Raw genomic sequence first — 18,510 nt, forward strand, 5'->3', positions numbered from 1 at the left:
TCATATTGATTGTTTGCATTCAATTTTGCAGTGAAATAGAAAAGAAAAAAAAGAGAGAAAAGTAGCAAATCCACATATTTGAGAAGCTGGAAATAGAGAGCAGTTAACAATATATGTTAAGTCAGCATTGTCAGTCAACTAACAGACTCACAGATGAATTGTTTCAGCACTACTTCTTTTGTTGTTGTTGTTGTTTTTGTAATGGAATTGTCTTTTGATGTGCCTTTTTGTAATGAAATGTGCTATCTAATTAAATTGCCTTGCGTTTCCCAGCAACATAATGCTCAGTCAACAATCCGGCCTAACTGTAGACAACCATTTCAAACTATACATACCAGAGGACATGGAAGACTCATCTGCCGCGATGAAACAGGCACAGCGGCAGTCACCTCTGTCTCTCCTCCGGGTCCTTCTCCTGGATGAAGAAAGATGGCGGCCTCCATGTTGTGCGGGAGGACGGCAGCGTTGTGTAGGACTTTAAAGGGAATTTCCTCCTCGAAAACTGTCCTTTCTGCTACCTGTCCGAGTGGGCTTCTGTTGCAGACAGCGTCCTACAACCCGAGGCCTTTAAAGCTGAACCTCCGCGAGCCGTATATTCCCGACAAGGACAGCGAGAAGACGCCGGAGTGGCAGAAGACGGCCCGCTATGACAGGAAGGTGTTCGGTCGGTACGGCTCAGCGTCGGGCATCGACCCGGCCTCGCTGTGGCCCAGCCACGAGCAGCTGGACAAGATCATCGCGGAGGAAAACGAGTGGCACCCTCCGTTAGAGGTGATGCTGAAGAACGTCGCGGCCAAGGAGAAGCAGGAGACCGAAAAACGGTTGGCAAAGTAAGTAATGCTACAGTGGCTAAGGCCAGTGCGTCAATTATCGGACAGGTAGTCGGGTCTCGGTTCATCAACAGCGTTGAACTCCTGTCATTCGCTGAATTTCAGGGCGAGTCTACACTCATTTAATCATGTTTTAGGCGCCCACGCCCAAAAAAGTGTTACTTTACTCAAAACTGAGTAGAACAGTAGTTTAAAGCCAGGGCCCTTTGAGGAAGTTTCAGTTAAAAAAGGTTTAAAAAGAAGAAATAATTACTTCTGCAATTTAGTATTGCACTTCCATTGAGTTGGGGGACTCACAGGAGCTAGGTTTAAACGGCGGTCGCCATTGGAGCAGCAGAGATAGCCTGACTTGTAGTCTAAAGTAAGGATCAAGCTCCAAAATGCTGGATCCTAGATTTCCCATGATGCAACTGGACAGAGATTGGCTGTCAACATGCACATTTAGTATATGTATGTGTGTAGGACCTAACTATTTTATTTTTTTGTTGATTTTGCTTGAAGAATGAGTTAAACAGCTACCTGGTTAGCAAAACAAAGTTTTAAATAATTTTTCCTTTGATGGACTAATCGGCTACTTGTTTCAGCACTGTGTCTGTGTGCGTCCATACATTCTGTGTATGTGACAGTTGCTGTGATTACGGGTGCAAATGATGGTCCAATGTTGATTAATTTGCACTGTCAAATATAAATAATCAAATAAACAAGCAGAACTTGTGTATAACTGAGTGTGTATAGGTATTTTATAATAGTGTATATGATGTGTGCTATATACTATTTCTGATGTTTTTATTGGAGCCAAAAGAAATCCAAATAAACACAGGAAGAGCAGGAGTCTGGAGATCATGACAGTATTACAATTCACCCTGTGAAGAACATGAACTGGACCAAATGTCATGCCCAATCCGTCTAATAGTTCCTGAGATACAATCTGAATCTCACTGTACTGTAACTATGCATCATGCACCACATTAATATGACTTGTACGAATCTTTTCCATTTCCATCACAGAGAGAAACTCATCGCAGCTAACATGGCCAAAATGCCCAAGATGGTGGCGGACTGGCGCAGAGAAAAGCGTGAAACCAAGCAAAAGCTGAAGGAGGAGAAAGCTCGCCGTGCAAAGTTGCTGGCTGAGGCCAGAGAGCGCTTTGGCTACGGGGTGGACCCCCGCAGCCCCAAGTTCTTGGAAATGGTTGCCGAGATAGAAAAGGAAGAGAAGATGAAGAAGAAACTAATGAAACGCAGACTGAAAGAGGAGCAGGCGGCGGCCCCCATCACACCTCCTGCTGCCGCCTCGTAGTCTTGGACTGAGTCATTTCAGACATAAATAACTATATATAATGATGGAAGGGGTGCTGCGTAACGCAATTCAGTGGGACAGTTGTTGAAGAGTATCTGAATAACAGTTTAGTCCTTGTTTTGTTACCGACAGCATCTGTAGTGACCAGGATTAAACAGAACCCCAGCCATATTTTCCCCATTTTGTTCCTTTTTCATGACCTCTGTATGTATTCATCTGTCACTGGATTAAATTAATCTGTGTACATACTGCAGTCTGTCTAAAATATCTTTAAATAAATAATTACATGATAACAAAGGTTTTAAGACAAAACACAGACGTTCATATGTGGAATTTATTTATGCAAAAATAATCAGAACATATTTGGAAGTTCTTGGTCCAGATCTGCCTGAACACTGAATCTGATTCAAAACACACTAAGATAGAACAGCAGTAAACAGTTGTTTCACCTCTTCTCCACTGCAACCGCACAGAATACTGGCTGCCAACTGTGGCTCACTGCTTTCTATGGCCAGCTAACTATTTTCTAAAATAGGTGCTTTAAAACAATTTTGTAATCCAATGTTTGTCGCGGTTGTATGTGAAATACCACGAACATAACACCATTAAAACATTGTTATCCTTAATAACCATGTGGAGGTCTTTCAATAAAGTAAAATAAAGTGATTACTATACATTTCATTAAGTCATATAAATTCTTAAATGAGACATTTATAGCGGTGTTCAATCAACTGTTGATTAAAACGTAGTGTTCTTTAAATTTCAATGTAAACAATAAAAGACATTGTCCATATGCCAGTCTGGGAAGGACGGGCTCTTGTAAATCTTCCTCTGTCCAGCGATGTGTTAGTGTGGACTGTGACACACAAGTGTCTGAAAAGGTCGACCTGAACACAGCGGTAAAATACCCAGCGTTCACATGTTGAATATAGGTTAAAAACTGGGCATTGAGCTAAAAACAAAACAGCCATAACCGTGGGGGGGGAACGCAGAGTCCAGCGCGAGGAGACGTCTTCCTACAGGTGGGTCTCCTCCTCCCCGCCGGGGTCAGCCTTGAGTTTGGCCAGAGCCGCGTGAATCCTGAACTGAGTTCGAGACTCCATCGAGTATTCTTTGTAGTTTTGTCTACAAGTCAAGACGGTAGAGAAGGTTAGAGTGGGACAGAAGTGTTTTTATCAAATATTACATACTGAGGGCCAAGATGGAGGCCTCTCAACACCACCTACATGGAAACTGTCAAGAACACTGGTGATGACATTTTATTTGCACATTTTAAGCTATTGTTCAGATTTTGTTTTTTTGGGGGGGGTTTTTTGTGAATGAAGTCTCCACTTGCCTGATATCCAATGGGAGCAGAGGGTTGATATTCTAATATGTGAAGTAAATATGGTGTTTGTCATCCGTCACCTTCAATATAAAAGTGATCGGCCTGTCGGAACTACATGTAATAGGCAGAGAGTGACCTCTAGTGGTCCTGTAGAGGACATACACAGAGCACACCCCCTTTACATAGTAGTACTATCCTGTCCTAACAGTCCTGTCATGAAATATATTTGGACATTATATTATATATATATTGACTCATTTAATGCACAACTTCAGTAGTAGTTTAAAAAAAAAAGAACATTCTATAGAAATGGTTCAATGTTTTGGGAAATACAGTTCTGAGCTTTCTTGCACAGTTCGATGAGAAGATGCCATTCTCATGTCTGTGTCTGTTAATATGAAGCTACAGCCAGCAGCTGGTTAGCTTAGCTTAGCTTAGCAAAAGACTGCACACATTGGGAAATGGCTCCCTTGGCTTTGTCCAAAGCTAACAAAAATCTGCCCACTAGCCCCTCAAAGGTTCACTATTTAGCGTGCTCGTTTGCAATACGTACGAAACTGAAAGATGCCGTTGGTTGGGTTGCTACCTTTGGACGGAGCCAGACTGGCTGTTCCCCCGTTTCCTGTCTTTATGCTAAGCTACGCTAACCGGCTGCAGCCTCACCTTTGCTGTACAGGCATGAGAGTGGTGTCAAGCTTTTCATCTAACTATCTGCAAGAAAGCAAATAAGGGTCTATGATTCTTCCTGACATTATTCCAGTATTATTACCGATGCATGACGAGGTGCCGCAGCTGTACAATGCCATTTTTTTTGTATTGTGTTTTTATAAGCTGATCATATGTTTTGTAATGTAAAATTTGAAAAGGGGCCAGTAACTATAGCTGTCAAGTGTTGAGTGTTGGGCCCAAACAAGACACAAGAGGCAGTTGCAAGCATGAATTACTTTTAGTGTTTGATGTCTTACAAGATATAAATCTGTACCGTCACAATAACCCAATGCGGACAACCGGTGCCTCCAAAGGCTGGATGTGCAAGCACCTTTTCAACTCCAATTAAAGCGCTGCGTTTCCGTGTTAAAGGCACACATTCCACGGGCACAAGAAGGAAAACGACATATTCTAACTTACTGGATAGAAGTGGCCGACTGCAGACGTCTGTACGCATCAGTGAGGCTGCTACTGAAGGAGTGACTTACTTGGCCTTGTGCAGTAGTTTAATAGCCTCGTCCCTTCTGCCTTGGTCTATGTAGAGCAGACTGAGCTCCACCAGAGAGTTAGGCACCAGGTAGTGGTCAAACCTGATCTTCTTTTCACTGAGAAAACACACACACACACACACACACACACACACACACACACAGTAAGAAGGAGAGTTAGCTGTGTCATACAGGTACATTTTACACATGCTAGTAAAGTCAAAACCCTGAACTGTAATACTGTATAAGAGGTGACAAACCTTTTGATATGAAGGAAGACAGTTTCTCACAAGACCTACTTGAAAACCTCCTAAGTGAGTCGAGAAGTCTGCTGTGTAAACATTCACACCGAGAGACTTGATGGGTGAGTTGTGAGGGCTTCATTATCGCTAAGCAAATATTAAACTATTAGGAGCTGCCCCTAAATCCAGTTACATCCAGTTAGGAGCTGCCCCTGAATGACGGGCGCGGTTAAGATTTGGACAAAAGCTAAGCACTGGACTTGGGGAATCAGTGCACACACGCTGATATTTGTCTGTTCACAGAAGATAAATGGTGTTTTTCTAGTTTGTCTTATTCCACTGGAGCTCACCAGGAAAACACTCTGTTGAAGCATTCCTCAGCAGCCTGGAGGAGACCCTGGTTCTTCAAACACAGACCCTTCAGCATGTGGATCACACAGCGGTCGTCCACCGAATACTGATTTTCTGTGGGGGAGGGAGCAGACGCACAGACGTGTCAAGTGAGCTCATTTGGTCTGCGGTTATATTTTAGGTGAGATGGGGGGGGTTTGTTGTGGCACGTGGTTCGTGACAAGTTACCAGGAGACTCCAGCAGGGTGCGCTCTGCTTCCACCAAAGTCTGCAACATGCCTTCAGTCAGCTCCGGGCGTTTGCTGATCATACTGAAACCGTTCCACATGTACATCATCTCCTGTAATGACACAGTGAATGCTGTAGGAAGGCTCTGCCAGTCGAACATACTGCACAATGCGTGTGTGTGTGTGTGTGTGTGTGTGTGTGTGGAGCTTTACCAGCACTGGCACTGGCAGCCTGGTTGGGCAGGACGCCTTGTAGCGTCTGGCTTTACGGATAGCAAACTTCTCAGTCGGGGGAGACTTCCCTGCTATCTTCTGCTTGAAGGTGGGCACTTTTCTAAAAAGACGCAGGAAAATAATAAAGACACGTTTGGAAAGCAGGCATGGGCTCTGAATTAGTGAGACAGTCCCCAAAACCTCTGATGTACTTGCTTTTAAACCGGCATTTGTTTATTTTTGGCCACTTGGGGGCAGTGTAACGTGCAATGGTGGCGCTTAGTGTCGGCCGATGTCTACCGAACTGACGTACGACGATGTCCACATCGCGATGGCCAATGATATCGTTGTTTTACGGTTTTATAAACACTTTCTTTTTCACTATTTCTTGCACGTTTGAGCCCATTCACAGCCCATCCTCACCTGCCCACCCGGCCTTTCCTTACTTTTCCTCAATATAAGCTGCCTCATTAAGCAGATCATCCCATTATAAAGAAATATTTCAAATACTAGTCATAGTGATGTCACTGCAGGATATGCCAGTGAATGAAAAAAGAAAAAAAGAAAGGCAGTCAGCAGACGTGAGCAGACATCGATCAGTGAGGAGGCAGATCACCTTGCATTAAGCGACAAACTTGGACTCCGACCTTTTTGAAATTTAGGTTCCAAGGAGAAAACTGGTTTTTACATCACAATGTTACGATGGCAGAGGGCTGTCAGCCGCTGCTGATATTTCTGCCGTGATCTCAAGTCTCCCCTCACTCAAAAATATGTTTTGCTTATTGTTAATTTGATATTAATATTGTTGATTCATTCATTCGGAGACTTGAGCCTCGCTTCGCAGAATGAACCCATCGTGGTCCAATAGGCAACGTGAGAATTAAGAATTTCTAACGAGGTAATGAAACTACTTCATCAGACACAAATTATTATTCGAAGCAAAGCAAAGAGTATTTTGTCTAAAAACCCGTCTTGAAGGGGATCTTTAACAATTTGGTAAAATCCTCCAGTGTTCTCCCAGAAGACACTGCAGCATTGGCCAGATAGGTTTAGACGCCAGAGCAGCTATTTTTTTTGAATCCTCCGGGGTTCACACAAAGTACACAGACAAGCATGTGAACAATGCCCCTCGCCTCACAGCGGCTTGTCTACACATTGGTAAAATGCAAGTATATCGTGAGCCTTTAAAAGACAACAGCAGTGTGCACCTGAGATAAGACGTGGAACAATGACAGCGTTGTGTGCCTACCGAAAGAGCTCTACCTCGTCCTCCCCAAACGGCCTGGCCTCATCTTTAGGCAGCATGCTGAGGTAAGCAGCTTTCATGTAAACGTACATGGCCTAACAGAGAGAAGCACAAAGACAGGATTCACTCATTTTAAGTCTCAAGGTGTTTGACAAGATCAGCGCACACCTTCAGCTCATTCTCATCTCCTCTGGCCTGTCCTGGGCTCTTGTACCTTGGACCAGCGGCTCTCCTGGCTCAGCAGATCCGCGTAGAAGTACGCCATCTTCCACACTCGCTTGTAGGTGAAGCACCACATCAGCTCCCAGTAGCACATGTGGTGGAACTGCTTCCACGCCTGCTGGGCCTTGCAGCCATCTTCAAAGAGTGCCACCGCCTGGCAGCACAGTGACATTACATCACATACGCACATTAATAAGGACGCTGTGTTTGAGGTGAGCTGCGTGTCAAATATTAACACTGGGCGCTGGTCTTCTGCAGTTCAGGGGTCATTAATATTACTACAGTAACAAAGATGACTGATGCTTCTGCAATGTTTGTGAAAAGATAACGCTCTATTTAAAACTTTAAATGTACAGGAAATGAAATATTAGTCGTCATTCTTTCAAGCTATGCCCCTGAGACATTTTATGAAACGTACCTCATCAATGTTTCCCTTGATCTCTTCAGTCCTGCCGGCAAAGAAGAGGAATATCGCTCCCTGACACAGAAGACAACATGCATTCATTTCAGCCTCCAGTGTTGCTCAGCATTACATGTCAATCTACTGTGTGTTAAACTCTCATCCATCTGCAAGCAAACCCTACTGCATAGAATTGACTCTTGGCAGTGTTTACGCGAGACATTTCCATTTTGGTTTGGTACACACTGTGTCAGAGCTTTGAGTTTGTTCTCTGGGATGGGCAGGCGTGTAGGTAAAAGGTGGAGTGGAAGCTGGGATTGTGAATTTACGAGAATGTGAGTCGGGTGGAGCGATAGCACAAACAGGTGTGTGCGAGTGCACGCAAGGCGAGGGAAAGATTCAGGGCGCAGAGCGGGGCTGCGTGAGTGGAAGGTGGAGTGAGTATCTTGGGTGGGGATTGTTCTGAGTGTGTGACAAAGAGAAACAATGCGGGGAGGGATTTGTCAGAAAGAGCTGACATGCAGGGAGACGCAATGGCGGTGAGAACGTAGATTAAAAGGACAACGGCGTGAAGAGGTTCAGGTGGCAGTCAGAGGAAAGAGAACACAAGTTTGAATGAGGAACTGGGAAGAGACGAGGACTAAAAGAACAACATGTTATACATTCCACAGTCTGAAGTCATTGGCAGTAAAGGATCATTCTGCTTGATCTTTTTTTGCAGACTTACATGGATCTTATCTTTGTAGTTTGGGCCATCATTTCAACTTTGTACTCACTTTCACCACTGGCGCCATCGCTAAAACAAATTTCAGACGGGGCAAGAAAGCGAGCAGTCGAGCGACCAGACGCAGCAGGTGTTCATCCAGATGATCTAAACCACTTTTAACAAAGCAGTCATTGATCAAGAAAACTGCGCGTGAGCATAAAAATGAAATGGCAAGTACGGAAGGTCAAAGTTGTACCAGGAAGTTGGCCTGGTTTTTTTTTTTTGCGATGTCGCCACGTTCTGTAATCTCAGCAATTACTTTGGCGAGATCAATATAATCGATGTCTACTTTAAACTAAACTTCAGTGATATATCATTGCGCTGCCATGAAGTGGGGGCACTCGTGAGAGACACATTAAAAAAAAAAAAGAACGGTCAAAATAGACGCAGCAGAGGCCGCGATATCTAGTTTAGTGTGGGTGAAGCTTCAAAAAAACGCGGGATCCTACGTTTCCCATAATGCAACTCAATTGCATTTTTTGTTACAACCACAGAACCATGACTAGTAATAATGTAAAATCATTGCTGTTCCCCTTAAAGATCACGGTCACACCAGCTAAATTCATCCATGTGTCCTCGCAAAATATTTGGTTCTAGAAGCTAGTTGGCGAGCTACCGTAGCGAAGTACAGTAGCCGGCCGGGAGACCGGCTGCTAGCACGAGTCGGTCACAATTTCATTCAGCCAATAAGCTACGATAGCACCCTCCACTTTTGACTCTCCGTACCCTCAAGAGGTCAGCAGTGTCAAGACTGCTTGCTGTTGGCCAACAGCGCAAACTGGGGTGTCAAAAGGTCACCAAAGGCACTTTGCACGTCCTTTGTTAAAAACACAATACTCGAACCAAAACGACTGCTTACATTCAAAGCTAAAAATATGTTTGAGTGATGACTAGTGTCTCTGGAAAATACATTTGTTAGAGGCAATGAGTAGCTGTGCTTGTGGCATCGGTCTGTGAGGCCACATTTGGAGCTGAATGGCCCACATGAGGGTTAACACCTTCATCACCAGACAGAAAGGCCCCGTATTTTTTTCCTAGGAAGCGATTTATTCTGTAAACGGTTGATCCTCATTGCCACTCACCCGCGGGTAGCGGAGCCGGAAAGGTTTCAGCAGCCCCTCAGCTTCAGCCACCTCTCCCTCGCCCGTCCCTGAGAGGACAGAGCAGACATACGATTGAAATCACACAGGAAGCCTCCGAGGAGCGAATAACGTGTGGAATTCAGAGACCGGATTTGGACCCAATCAGAATCATCTGACTCTACCTAGGATGAATGTGAGAAAGGTGTAGTAGCAGAGCAGCAGCAGAGCGCACAGCATGGAGCGCAGATTCATCCCCGTCGCACCGTCACGCAGCAGGGACAGACCATATTCCTACAACAGGACCGCACGCGTAGAAAAAGCATGAGTGTGTCAGTTAATGAGTGAATGCATTAAGGAGGACACGTATATATATATATATATCAAACCTTGTCTCCAGAGAAGCCCGCGAACTCCAAAACTTTGAGTATCCGAGGAGGAAATAGAGAGAGTGTCTGTAAATAAAGAAGACCTGATGAACTGCGTGGTACAAACGCATGATTACACACATTATTACAGTCCACCGATGGTGTTTAAAGATTATTTTGGGACGTACCAGATTAAACGCCCCTATTCCAAACGCTACTCCTCCCTCTAAGTGAACGTGGCTGGGTCCTTTGAGACAGCTGTGAGATTTTATGAGGGTATGCAGTTCTCTGGATGATAAAAGGCAACTTTGTCAATTGTTTAACAACACAGCTCAGCATAATAACCTAATACCGTACGGCGTAATGAGCTAAAAACTTCATTAAAAAGGGGCACTCCAGCGATTTAACGTTAGGAAACTTGGGCGATACAGATTCAAATCTGCGCAGCAGAGACAGAGATATCCTGACTTTTATCCTTGTATAGGTCAAGCTCCAAAAACACTACTAACCCTACATTTCCCATAATGCAACGCAATAGCATCATCTTCTTTCTTTTTTTAAGCCTCCCCCGCCTCATACTCCACACTCCCAGTTTGTAACGGAGGCTTCCTGTTATTAAATCTGGAGTCTCCAAATCAAACCAAACTGAGATGACCCCGATGACATCACTCTGACATCACCAGGGTTATTTTTAAGTTTCCTCAAAAAAAAAAAAAAAAAAAGAATGGGGAAAAAAAATGACATGTAAACTGAACTTAATTTGTAAAATCTGTGGCGTGCCCCTTTAATAAAAACCATACAAAGTTTGGACATTTAACAGGCAGGTAATGTACACACCCTTACTGCTCATTAACATTACACATCAGTGGCACTCATTAAATACAGGCCCCGCTTTTCTTTCTTTACTTACTTGTAAATTAGGTAACTGTTTCGTACTTTGATCCCTCCTTTGATAAAGCTCACCATGTTCTCATCCTGCAAAATAAAATAAAAAGCATTTTATTCATGAATTGACGTGCGCGCATTCGACTTCCTTAGAGACGACATAAGCGGAACTTTCATGCCATATATTCACTGGACACTTTCTAAATGATACGCGACAGTGTGGACACGGAGGATATGCAGACATGTCGGGATGTGCGCTGTTCGAGAAGCGGATGAGCCTACTGCACCTGCAGGAAGGTGAGAGCAGCTCTTTGGAGTTGGCACTCGGCATAACACACTTCAGCGTGGAGCTGCACTGCAAAAACACACACACACACACACACACACACACACACATGAATAAATGGTGTACAATGATCATAGTCAACAAGCAGTAAAGCAGAGGATCCAGCCCCAGATGTTACGTTGATCTACCAGACGAGAGCTTCCAGACTTCTTTTTTGACTTCCACTTGATTGTGTCATATTTGACAAGTAGATTTAAGGATATACAGGCCGCTCCTTCTCTTCCTGAACTTGCACACACACACACATTTGCAAAAAGGACACCACTAGATCTTGCATCTGGTCAATTTGGCATCACGCATGGCTCTAGGGATGGCAAAGCAGGTCTGTCAGTTGGTCAGTCCACCACTTTGATCCAGACTGAAATATCTCTATGGGATGAATCTCTATGACACTCCCATCACACTGAGTTAAGTGCTAATTGGCAAATGTTAGCATGCTAACACACTAAACATTATACCTGCCTAACATCCATAGGTTTGTATCGTCATTGTGAGCACGGTAGCGTGCTGACGCTAGCATTTAGCTTAAAGCGCCGCTGTGCGCATGTACAGCTTCAGAGAGCCGCTTTCTCTCTGGATGCTGAATGTCAGTGGGGGAAAAAAAAAAAAGTAATTACTGTTGGATATGGAGATGTTGACAATACTATGATAATTAGCACTGACCTTTTAACCAAATTTCCTACCAAACTCCATTGCAAATACACTAGATTTAAGACATAATGGACACTATCAATTATACTTGTTATTCTCATTGAAATAAGGAAAATACAGCATAAATTACACATTTACACATGTTTCTTTGGACGGATTTGAAAAAAAGAAGTGAGACATTCAAGCCTTTTACCTTCAGTGAGGGATTCCCCTACTGACTTGTAAGCCAAACCTGGGGATTTGTGCCGAAACCTGAAACGCCAAACACATTTTCAGGATCAACAACAACATATTGGGTCACCCCTCCCGCTGACCACATCTTCTCTGAGCAATCATTCCCTAATTATGTGTCCGTCTTCCATATCTTAGCAGCCGCTGTAATGGCCTCTCTCACGCAAACACAGTCAAATTGGTCGCGTGGTCAGAAACAGGCCATGTAAATGCTCTCATGTGAATTTATGGCTCACAGACTGCGGCAGACAGAACTTAAGAGAGTAAAGTAAGGTGCTTTTTCTATGAAATGAGTAAAGTCGCAGTCCGTTTAAGACTAAACCTGGTGACAGTGATCTACATTCACGAGACATCCTGACCTCTGGCAGACCTCCTGGGCACTCTTCATGGTATTTCCCGCATTGCTGATGTCGTCGTGCTGGAAAGTCATCATGGCCTGCATTTCCAGCACTGTGGCGTAGATGAGAGCATGGTACATGCTCTCATTCACTCTACATGGGAAACACGGAGTCGCGGGGTCAACATCGTACAACTGTGAGCAAGCAGAGGTAACGTCAGAGGGATAGCTACTGCATGAACTGCACATTTTCCTGTTGAGAAAAGATAAGGGCGGCTATCTGGCTCTCTTTATTCTTCCTATCTCCTCTACCGTCCCAGCCCGTCTTGTGCATAGTGTTTATTTTGCAAGGGCTGCCATTCTGTCGGCTGTTGAATCGGTTGGACCTTGGGCGTCAGCTTCAGCAAACACCTCATATCCTGGAGAGCTGAAGCCGACCAGGGCCGGCCTCTCTACCACAGCAGTCTCTCAACATCACCCCGAGGCCAAATACTGCTGACACCTTGCGAGTGTGCACACAGCACACTACAACCTGAAAAGTCAGACAGTAACAGCCGGCTAAAAACCTCCCCAGAGGCAAACGTGACTCAGGATCACTGGGTTACCGTGGCCGCAGCCTCTCCAGGCTCTCATTGAAGTGGTTGTTAAGGAAGAGGTCCAAGGCCTCCATGCACTCGTCCAGGCACTCTTTCAGGGTCATCTGCGAGGAGCTGCAGCACAAACGTGGACACACATGAGAATGCATTTTTAAAAAGCACGCACACTGAGACTGAGCTGTGCGCTCTGGGGGTTAGAGGGGAACGCAACGCCCCGCAGCAGCACTGATGAACAGTAAATACAGGACCCCCCCCCCCCCCCCGCGTTGCCCAGGTGAGAGGTTCGCGGCTGTGGGCAACATGAAGTTTGCTTGAAGTGAACCAACACGCTGCAGCACGTTGCGTCCCCACATATCATCGCGAAAAACGGAGCGTTAACAGCTGTTTTGTTTGCCAAGACCCTGCTTACTGTGCCGAGGGGGGAATACACGCAAAACCACTCCTTCCTGGTGCAGCGACCCCCCCCACCTCCACCTCCCACCAGAGACGAAACTTTAAATCCATCGGCCGCGATTCGATGACTCCACAACGTTGACAGAAGACAAGGAAACGAGGAGCAACGCGCTTTAATCGCGTGCCCTGCTGCGGGGTGAGGGTGCGTGATTATCGTTTCTATTTCCTGGGCTGGTTGTTTTTAACACTTCGCGCTGATCTCACCGGCCGAGACACCGAACCCTCACGGACACGAGTCAAACTTCTGCTTCCAGTTGCCTGTACTCACTTCGCTGCAGCATTCGCGTCTTCCCCATTGGACATGTTCCCTCTCCGGGCGGCGTGACCGCAACACCTGTTAGGACCTCAGCGGGACTCACGGGCTCACCGAGGGGGAGAGGGAGAGGGAGAGTCGGGGGGGGGGGGAGGATAATCAAGGTGCATTCACGACTTCACTCTGCGGAAACTGAGCGTTCAGGCGACACCAGCTGCTACCGACGGTCATCCAACTCCGGGGTGAAGGCACGCGTCCGCCGGTGTGGGTCCGACAGTTTCGGTGAGCGCAGCACGGGGCGCGTCAGACTCCTCCCTCCGTGACGTCACTGCCACGCACACATTCACACGGCGTGAATCGCAGGAGCTGCTCCCGGTGAGGCGCCCCCCTGCACGGCCTGCGCTGCAGCAGCGACCGATTGTTCAGCATTGTGGCCGCATAACGTGACACATGGATGGGGCCGGTAAGTCTGGCAGGATGCGGCTTTACCGACTGGGAGACAAACGTGTACATACTGAGCGGCTCCTCCCTCTGAGTGTCAGACATATACTACCTCACTATTTATCCTGAAATGTTTCAGTGCAACACATACATACATATACATTGTTGTTGTATATATCTTTTTACTTTATTGTTCACTTAAATACTGTAAATGTGTATATTTTTTATTTTCTATTTCTTATTTTTATATTTTGTACATACCTTTAGTTCTAAATTATGCTACTTTTTACTCTTGAATGGGAGCACCGGTACTGTACAGTCCCCCCCCCCCCCCCCAGGGGATCAATAAAGTATTACTGATTCTAAAGGAAGAGGGGTCAGTGCGCATGTGGTGTCAGGGCACAGCCACCAGGGGGCGCTGTCGTCTCATTTGTGTGTGCAACATGGAGGCGGTGGCGGCAGAGGCGGCTGCTCTCCTCGCCTTCGCACGGTTGCAGCTCCACGCCTCCCCCTCGTGGGGGTGGAAAGTTGATCACCACCAGCCAACGTGATCTACGGACGCAATGCATGCCGGAGCAGACCCGGAGCAGACCCGCAGGAGACCGCCAGGGTTGCATCAGATCCTTTCCCAGGTGTGAGAACCTGTGGCCAGATGCAGACGGCAGGGCTGCCCACCTGTAGCTGCCCTGTATGTACAGTGAAGTATAACAAGACTATTGACTGACAAGTGTTGTCAGTGTTCCGGCTGCATTGGTGCATTTTTGAAGGTGGGATGAACTGTATGTTTTCTCCATTTCATCTGATGTTTGCAACAACAAATTGAAGTCCTAAGCTGCCTTCAGGCCCAAACCAAAGCCTGCTGTGGACTGTTAACCAAAACAAGTCAGTACAACACTGCAACACCTCGACAGAACAATATTGTGATTTTGGGGGGCGACAGCAGTGCGGGAGCCTGTCTGAAGAGAGGCAGGCCAACAGAAAGGTGACGAACATCTCCTGACGACTGGACAGAGAGAAAGTCCAGGGCTCCGTTTATTCAGATCTGTTCTTCACTCGCTCTTGTAGAAGCCTCCGTGTGATGTGTGTCTATTCTACGCCTTCAATGAGAAAATCAGATGCAAAGTGCTGACATCCTGTGAGGTGTCTGTTGTCTGAAGCAGACGTCTTTCTTCCAAGTCCTCCTCTTTTCAGGGCTTCTGCACGAACACACCGTGCAGACTGCAAAACGCAAGATTTGTGTTTTACGAAAGATCAACTGGAGATGAATTAGGAGGGCCAAGTTTCAAATGTGAAAAACATTTTACTTCAAGTGGACTCTGAAAGCGGCAGTTGTACCGCACTGGGTCCCTGAAGGCATCATAAAGTCACTGGCGGCTCAGACTGTTAATGTCCGATTCTGACTTCTCTTGTGTCATTTTCTGCCGATTGTCAGCAGCCATGACTTTAGTTTCAGTTTAGAGCCCGATCCCGTGACCGGATATACCATCGCTCAGTCGAGCGGAACACTTCGCGGTCCTTAAACAGGCCTGCTCACATAATGAATATGCAGCGCGAGTTCTTCCCATGTTCTGACGCCGATCACTTCCTGGAGCGCCACCGGAGGAACCAGAGCTCGGCCTCTGGTGCGCCACCGGCTCCTCTGTCTGTGTCCGCACGCAGGCCAACGCCATCCCGCCTGCTTTTCTCTGCTGCGCCCCACAGACGGTTTCTGGCAGAGAAAACAGAGCGAGGGGGGGCGTCTCTGCGGCCGCTGAGGCTTCCGCGGGGTGATATTTTTTTGTTTTTGGCAAACATTGAAAAGTCAACCCTTTTCAATGTTTGAAAAGGGTTGACTTTTCAATGTTTGAAAAGGGTTGACTTTTCAATGTTTGAAGAGTCTCTTTAAATGAGCCAACCCTTTATAAAGCCACTGATCGTTCATTTGAAAAAATTCTGCTTTCAGGCCACAGCAGCTCAGACTCGAAACTACAGCAAACTATGAGCGGAGTCCCGGGAAGCGTCACTGCTGCTCTACAGCAGTCTGTGTCAAACTTGGTCTCTCGGTTTGATGTACAGCTGGACTACGAGGAGCCTCCCGCGCTGGTTGTCGTCATTAGGTTTGACGGACAGAGGCTGGCAGTGATCTCCATCTCCAGACTGCTGATGGTGATATTCAACGTCCGCGCAGCAGAGTAGCAGAGCGCACCGAGAGAGCTTTGCTTCCTCGAACAGCTTCGAAGTGAAGCTCCGCGGAGACCGCCCGTCACATGCCGACCCAACCAGTGCTGAGCGGGGATCAACCCGAGGAAAACGCCCTCTCATCTCTGCAGGCACCGCAACAACAAAATGCACAGACTGCTGCGTATGAGACCAGCAGACCTACAGAACCAATTAGGGATCAAATGTGTCACTTGTGTCACTCTGTTAATGAACACATTAAAATGATGTTTTTGTATTATTGCTCTGTTGTCATTCTTTATACTCTAAATACTCCATTATAAGTAAAAGTCTTACATTCAAAAGCTTACTTAAGTAAAAGTACAAAAGTACTAGTAGATATTCGATTGTTAATACTGGTGCATCAGTGTGTCAGCAGCATGCTGGAGCTGCTCATCACATCATTCGGCAAACTAACCAGTAAGTACTGCGCTCTAAAATGTAGTGGAGTTGAAGTAGAAATGGAAATATTTAAGTCTGGTACTTTAGATGTACGGTTACCTTCCAGCACTGACACAGGTGCTTGTGTTTGTCAGAAAGCCTGTGGTGCCTCCTACTCAGGACCGCACGGGAGGAACCAGAGCTCGGCCTCTGGCTCCTCTGTCTACTTCCGCACGCAGGCCAACGCCATCCCGCCTGCTTTTGCCTCCTCCCATGATTCCTGGGAGGGTTCCTGCAGAGGCCAGCAGACGTACCGAACCACATTAGGAAAAAATCAAATGCTTCGTCTTCCGCTCTGTTATGAAATCATCAAATGAAATCATTTTGCTGCTGTTGCTCTGTTGTCATTCTTTTAGTTTCCACACAAAACATTGAGCACATTGACGAACAAGAGAGAAAGCACTACAGATTCATAAAGTGGTCCTCAAATCTCAGCTTTATTTCAGTCTTAAATGGAGATGTTTTGGGGGCCGCATTCCGCTCAAGACAAGCACATAATCATCAAAACACGCAGAGAGAAGCCGCCGCACGCACACATGAGTAAAAACTGAACTTGGATCCACCAGACCATTTCTGTTTCAAAAGGACAGGAAGTGAGATGACCTGAGAGACACACCTTTAATGTTCGATATCGTGATTTTTTTTTCATTTTTTTAATTAATTAAATTCAGAACACAGAAAGTCCCGCCAGACGCACAACACGAGAGCTGGGGGCGACAGCAGTGCGGGAGCCTGTCTGAAGAGAGGCAGGCCAACAGAAAGGTGACGAACATCTCCTGACGACTGGACAGAGAGAAAGTCCAGGGCTCCGTTTATTCAGATCTGTTCTTCACTCGCTCTTGTAGAAGCCTCCGTGTGATGTGTGTCTATTCTACGCCTTCAATGAGAAAATCAGATGCAAAGTGCTGACATCCTGTGAGGTGTCTGTTGTCTGAAGCAGACGTCTTTCTTCCAAGTCCTCCTCTTTTCAGGGCTTCTGCACGAACACACCGTGCAGACTGCAAAACGCAAGATTTGTGTTTTACGAAAGATCAACTGGAGATGAATTAGGAGGGCCAAGTTTCAAATGTGAAAAACATTTTACTTCAAGTGGACTCTGAAAGCGGCAGTTGTACCGCACTGGGTCCCTGAAGGCATCATAAAGTCACTGGCGGCTCAGACTGTTAATGTCCGATTCTGACTTCTCTTGTGTCATTTTCTGCCGATTGTCAGCAGCCATGACTTTAGTTGCAGTTTAGAGCCCGATCCCGTGACCGGATATACCATCGCTCAGTCGAGCGGAACACTTTGCGGTCCTTAAACAGGCCTGCTCACATAATGAATATGCAGCGCGAGTTCTTCCCATGTTCTGACGCCGATCACTTCCTGGAGCGCCACCGGAGGAACCAGAGCTCGGCCTCTGGTGCGCCACCGGCTCCTCTGTCTGTGTCCGCACGCAGGCCAACGCCATCCCGCCTGCTTTTCTCTGCTGCGCCCCACAGACGGTTTCTGGCGGAGAAAACAGAGCGAGGGGGGGCGTCTCTGCGGCCGCCCCTCAGCGGCCGCAGAAGGCTTCCGCGGGGTGATATTTTGGCTCAACCCTTTTCAATGTTTGAAAAGGGTTGACTTTTCAATGTTTGAAGAGTCTCTTTAAATGAGCCAACCCTTTATAAAGCCACTGATCGTTCATTTGAAAAAATTCTGCTTTCAGGCCACAGCAGCTCAGACTCGAAACTACAGCAAACTATGAGCGGAGTCCCGGGAAGCGTCACTGCTGCTCTACAGCAGTCTGTGTCAAACTTGGTCTCTCGGTTTGATGTACAGCTGGACTACGAGGAGCCTCCCGCGCTGGTTGTCGTCATTAGGTTTGACGGACAGAGGCTGGCAGTGATCTCCATCTCCAGACTGCTGATGGTGATATTGATGTGTATTAT

The 18,510-nt window shown here is 46.4% G+C and overlaps 2 protein-coding genes across 2 annotated transcripts; one reads left to right on the plus strand and one right to left on the minus strand.

Annotated features, from left to right (window-relative positions):
• Positions 1-429: 429 nt before the first annotated feature.
• Positions 430-2,379, plus strand: gadd45gip1 (growth arrest and DNA-damage-inducible, gamma interacting protein 1). The gene is made up of 2 exons (XM_070923739.1): positions 430-830; positions 1,839-2,379. Exons 1-2 carry the CDS (start codon positions 430-432, stop codon positions 2,128-2,130), a joined length of 693 nt encoding a protein of 230 aa, XP_070779840.1. The 3' UTR covers positions 2,131-2,379.
• A 67-nt stretch (positions 2,380-2,446) lies between these two features.
• LOC139299784 (tetratricopeptide repeat protein 39A) lies at positions 2,447-13,656 on the minus strand. Its single transcript, XM_070922684.1, has 18 exons — positions 13,535-13,656; positions 12,823-12,927; positions 12,240-12,371; positions 11,843-11,901; positions 10,940-11,007; positions 10,678-10,742; positions 9,956-10,055; positions 9,789-9,854; positions 9,585-9,693; positions 9,403-9,470; positions 7,573-7,632; positions 7,147-7,308; positions 6,936-7,027; positions 5,687-5,807; positions 5,475-5,586; positions 5,246-5,360; positions 4,654-4,770; positions 2,447-3,255 (listed from the first exon to the last, which is right to left on the minus strand). The coding sequence occupies exons 1-18, from the start codon at positions 13,567-13,569 to the stop codon at positions 3,147-3,149; spliced, it is 1,695 nt and encodes a 564-aa protein (XP_070778785.1). The 5' UTR covers positions 13,570-13,656; the 3' UTR covers positions 2,447-3,146.
• Between the last annotated feature and the right edge of the window lie 4,854 nt (positions 13,657-18,510).

Source organism: Enoplosus armatus, chromosome 17 (genome assembly GCF_043641665.1).
Source record: "Enoplosus armatus isolate fEnoArm2 chromosome 17, fEnoArm2.hap1, whole genome shotgun sequence".
In the NCBI taxonomy this organism is placed as follows: domain Eukaryota; kingdom Metazoa; phylum Chordata; class Actinopteri; order Centrarchiformes; family Enoplosidae; genus Enoplosus; species Enoplosus armatus.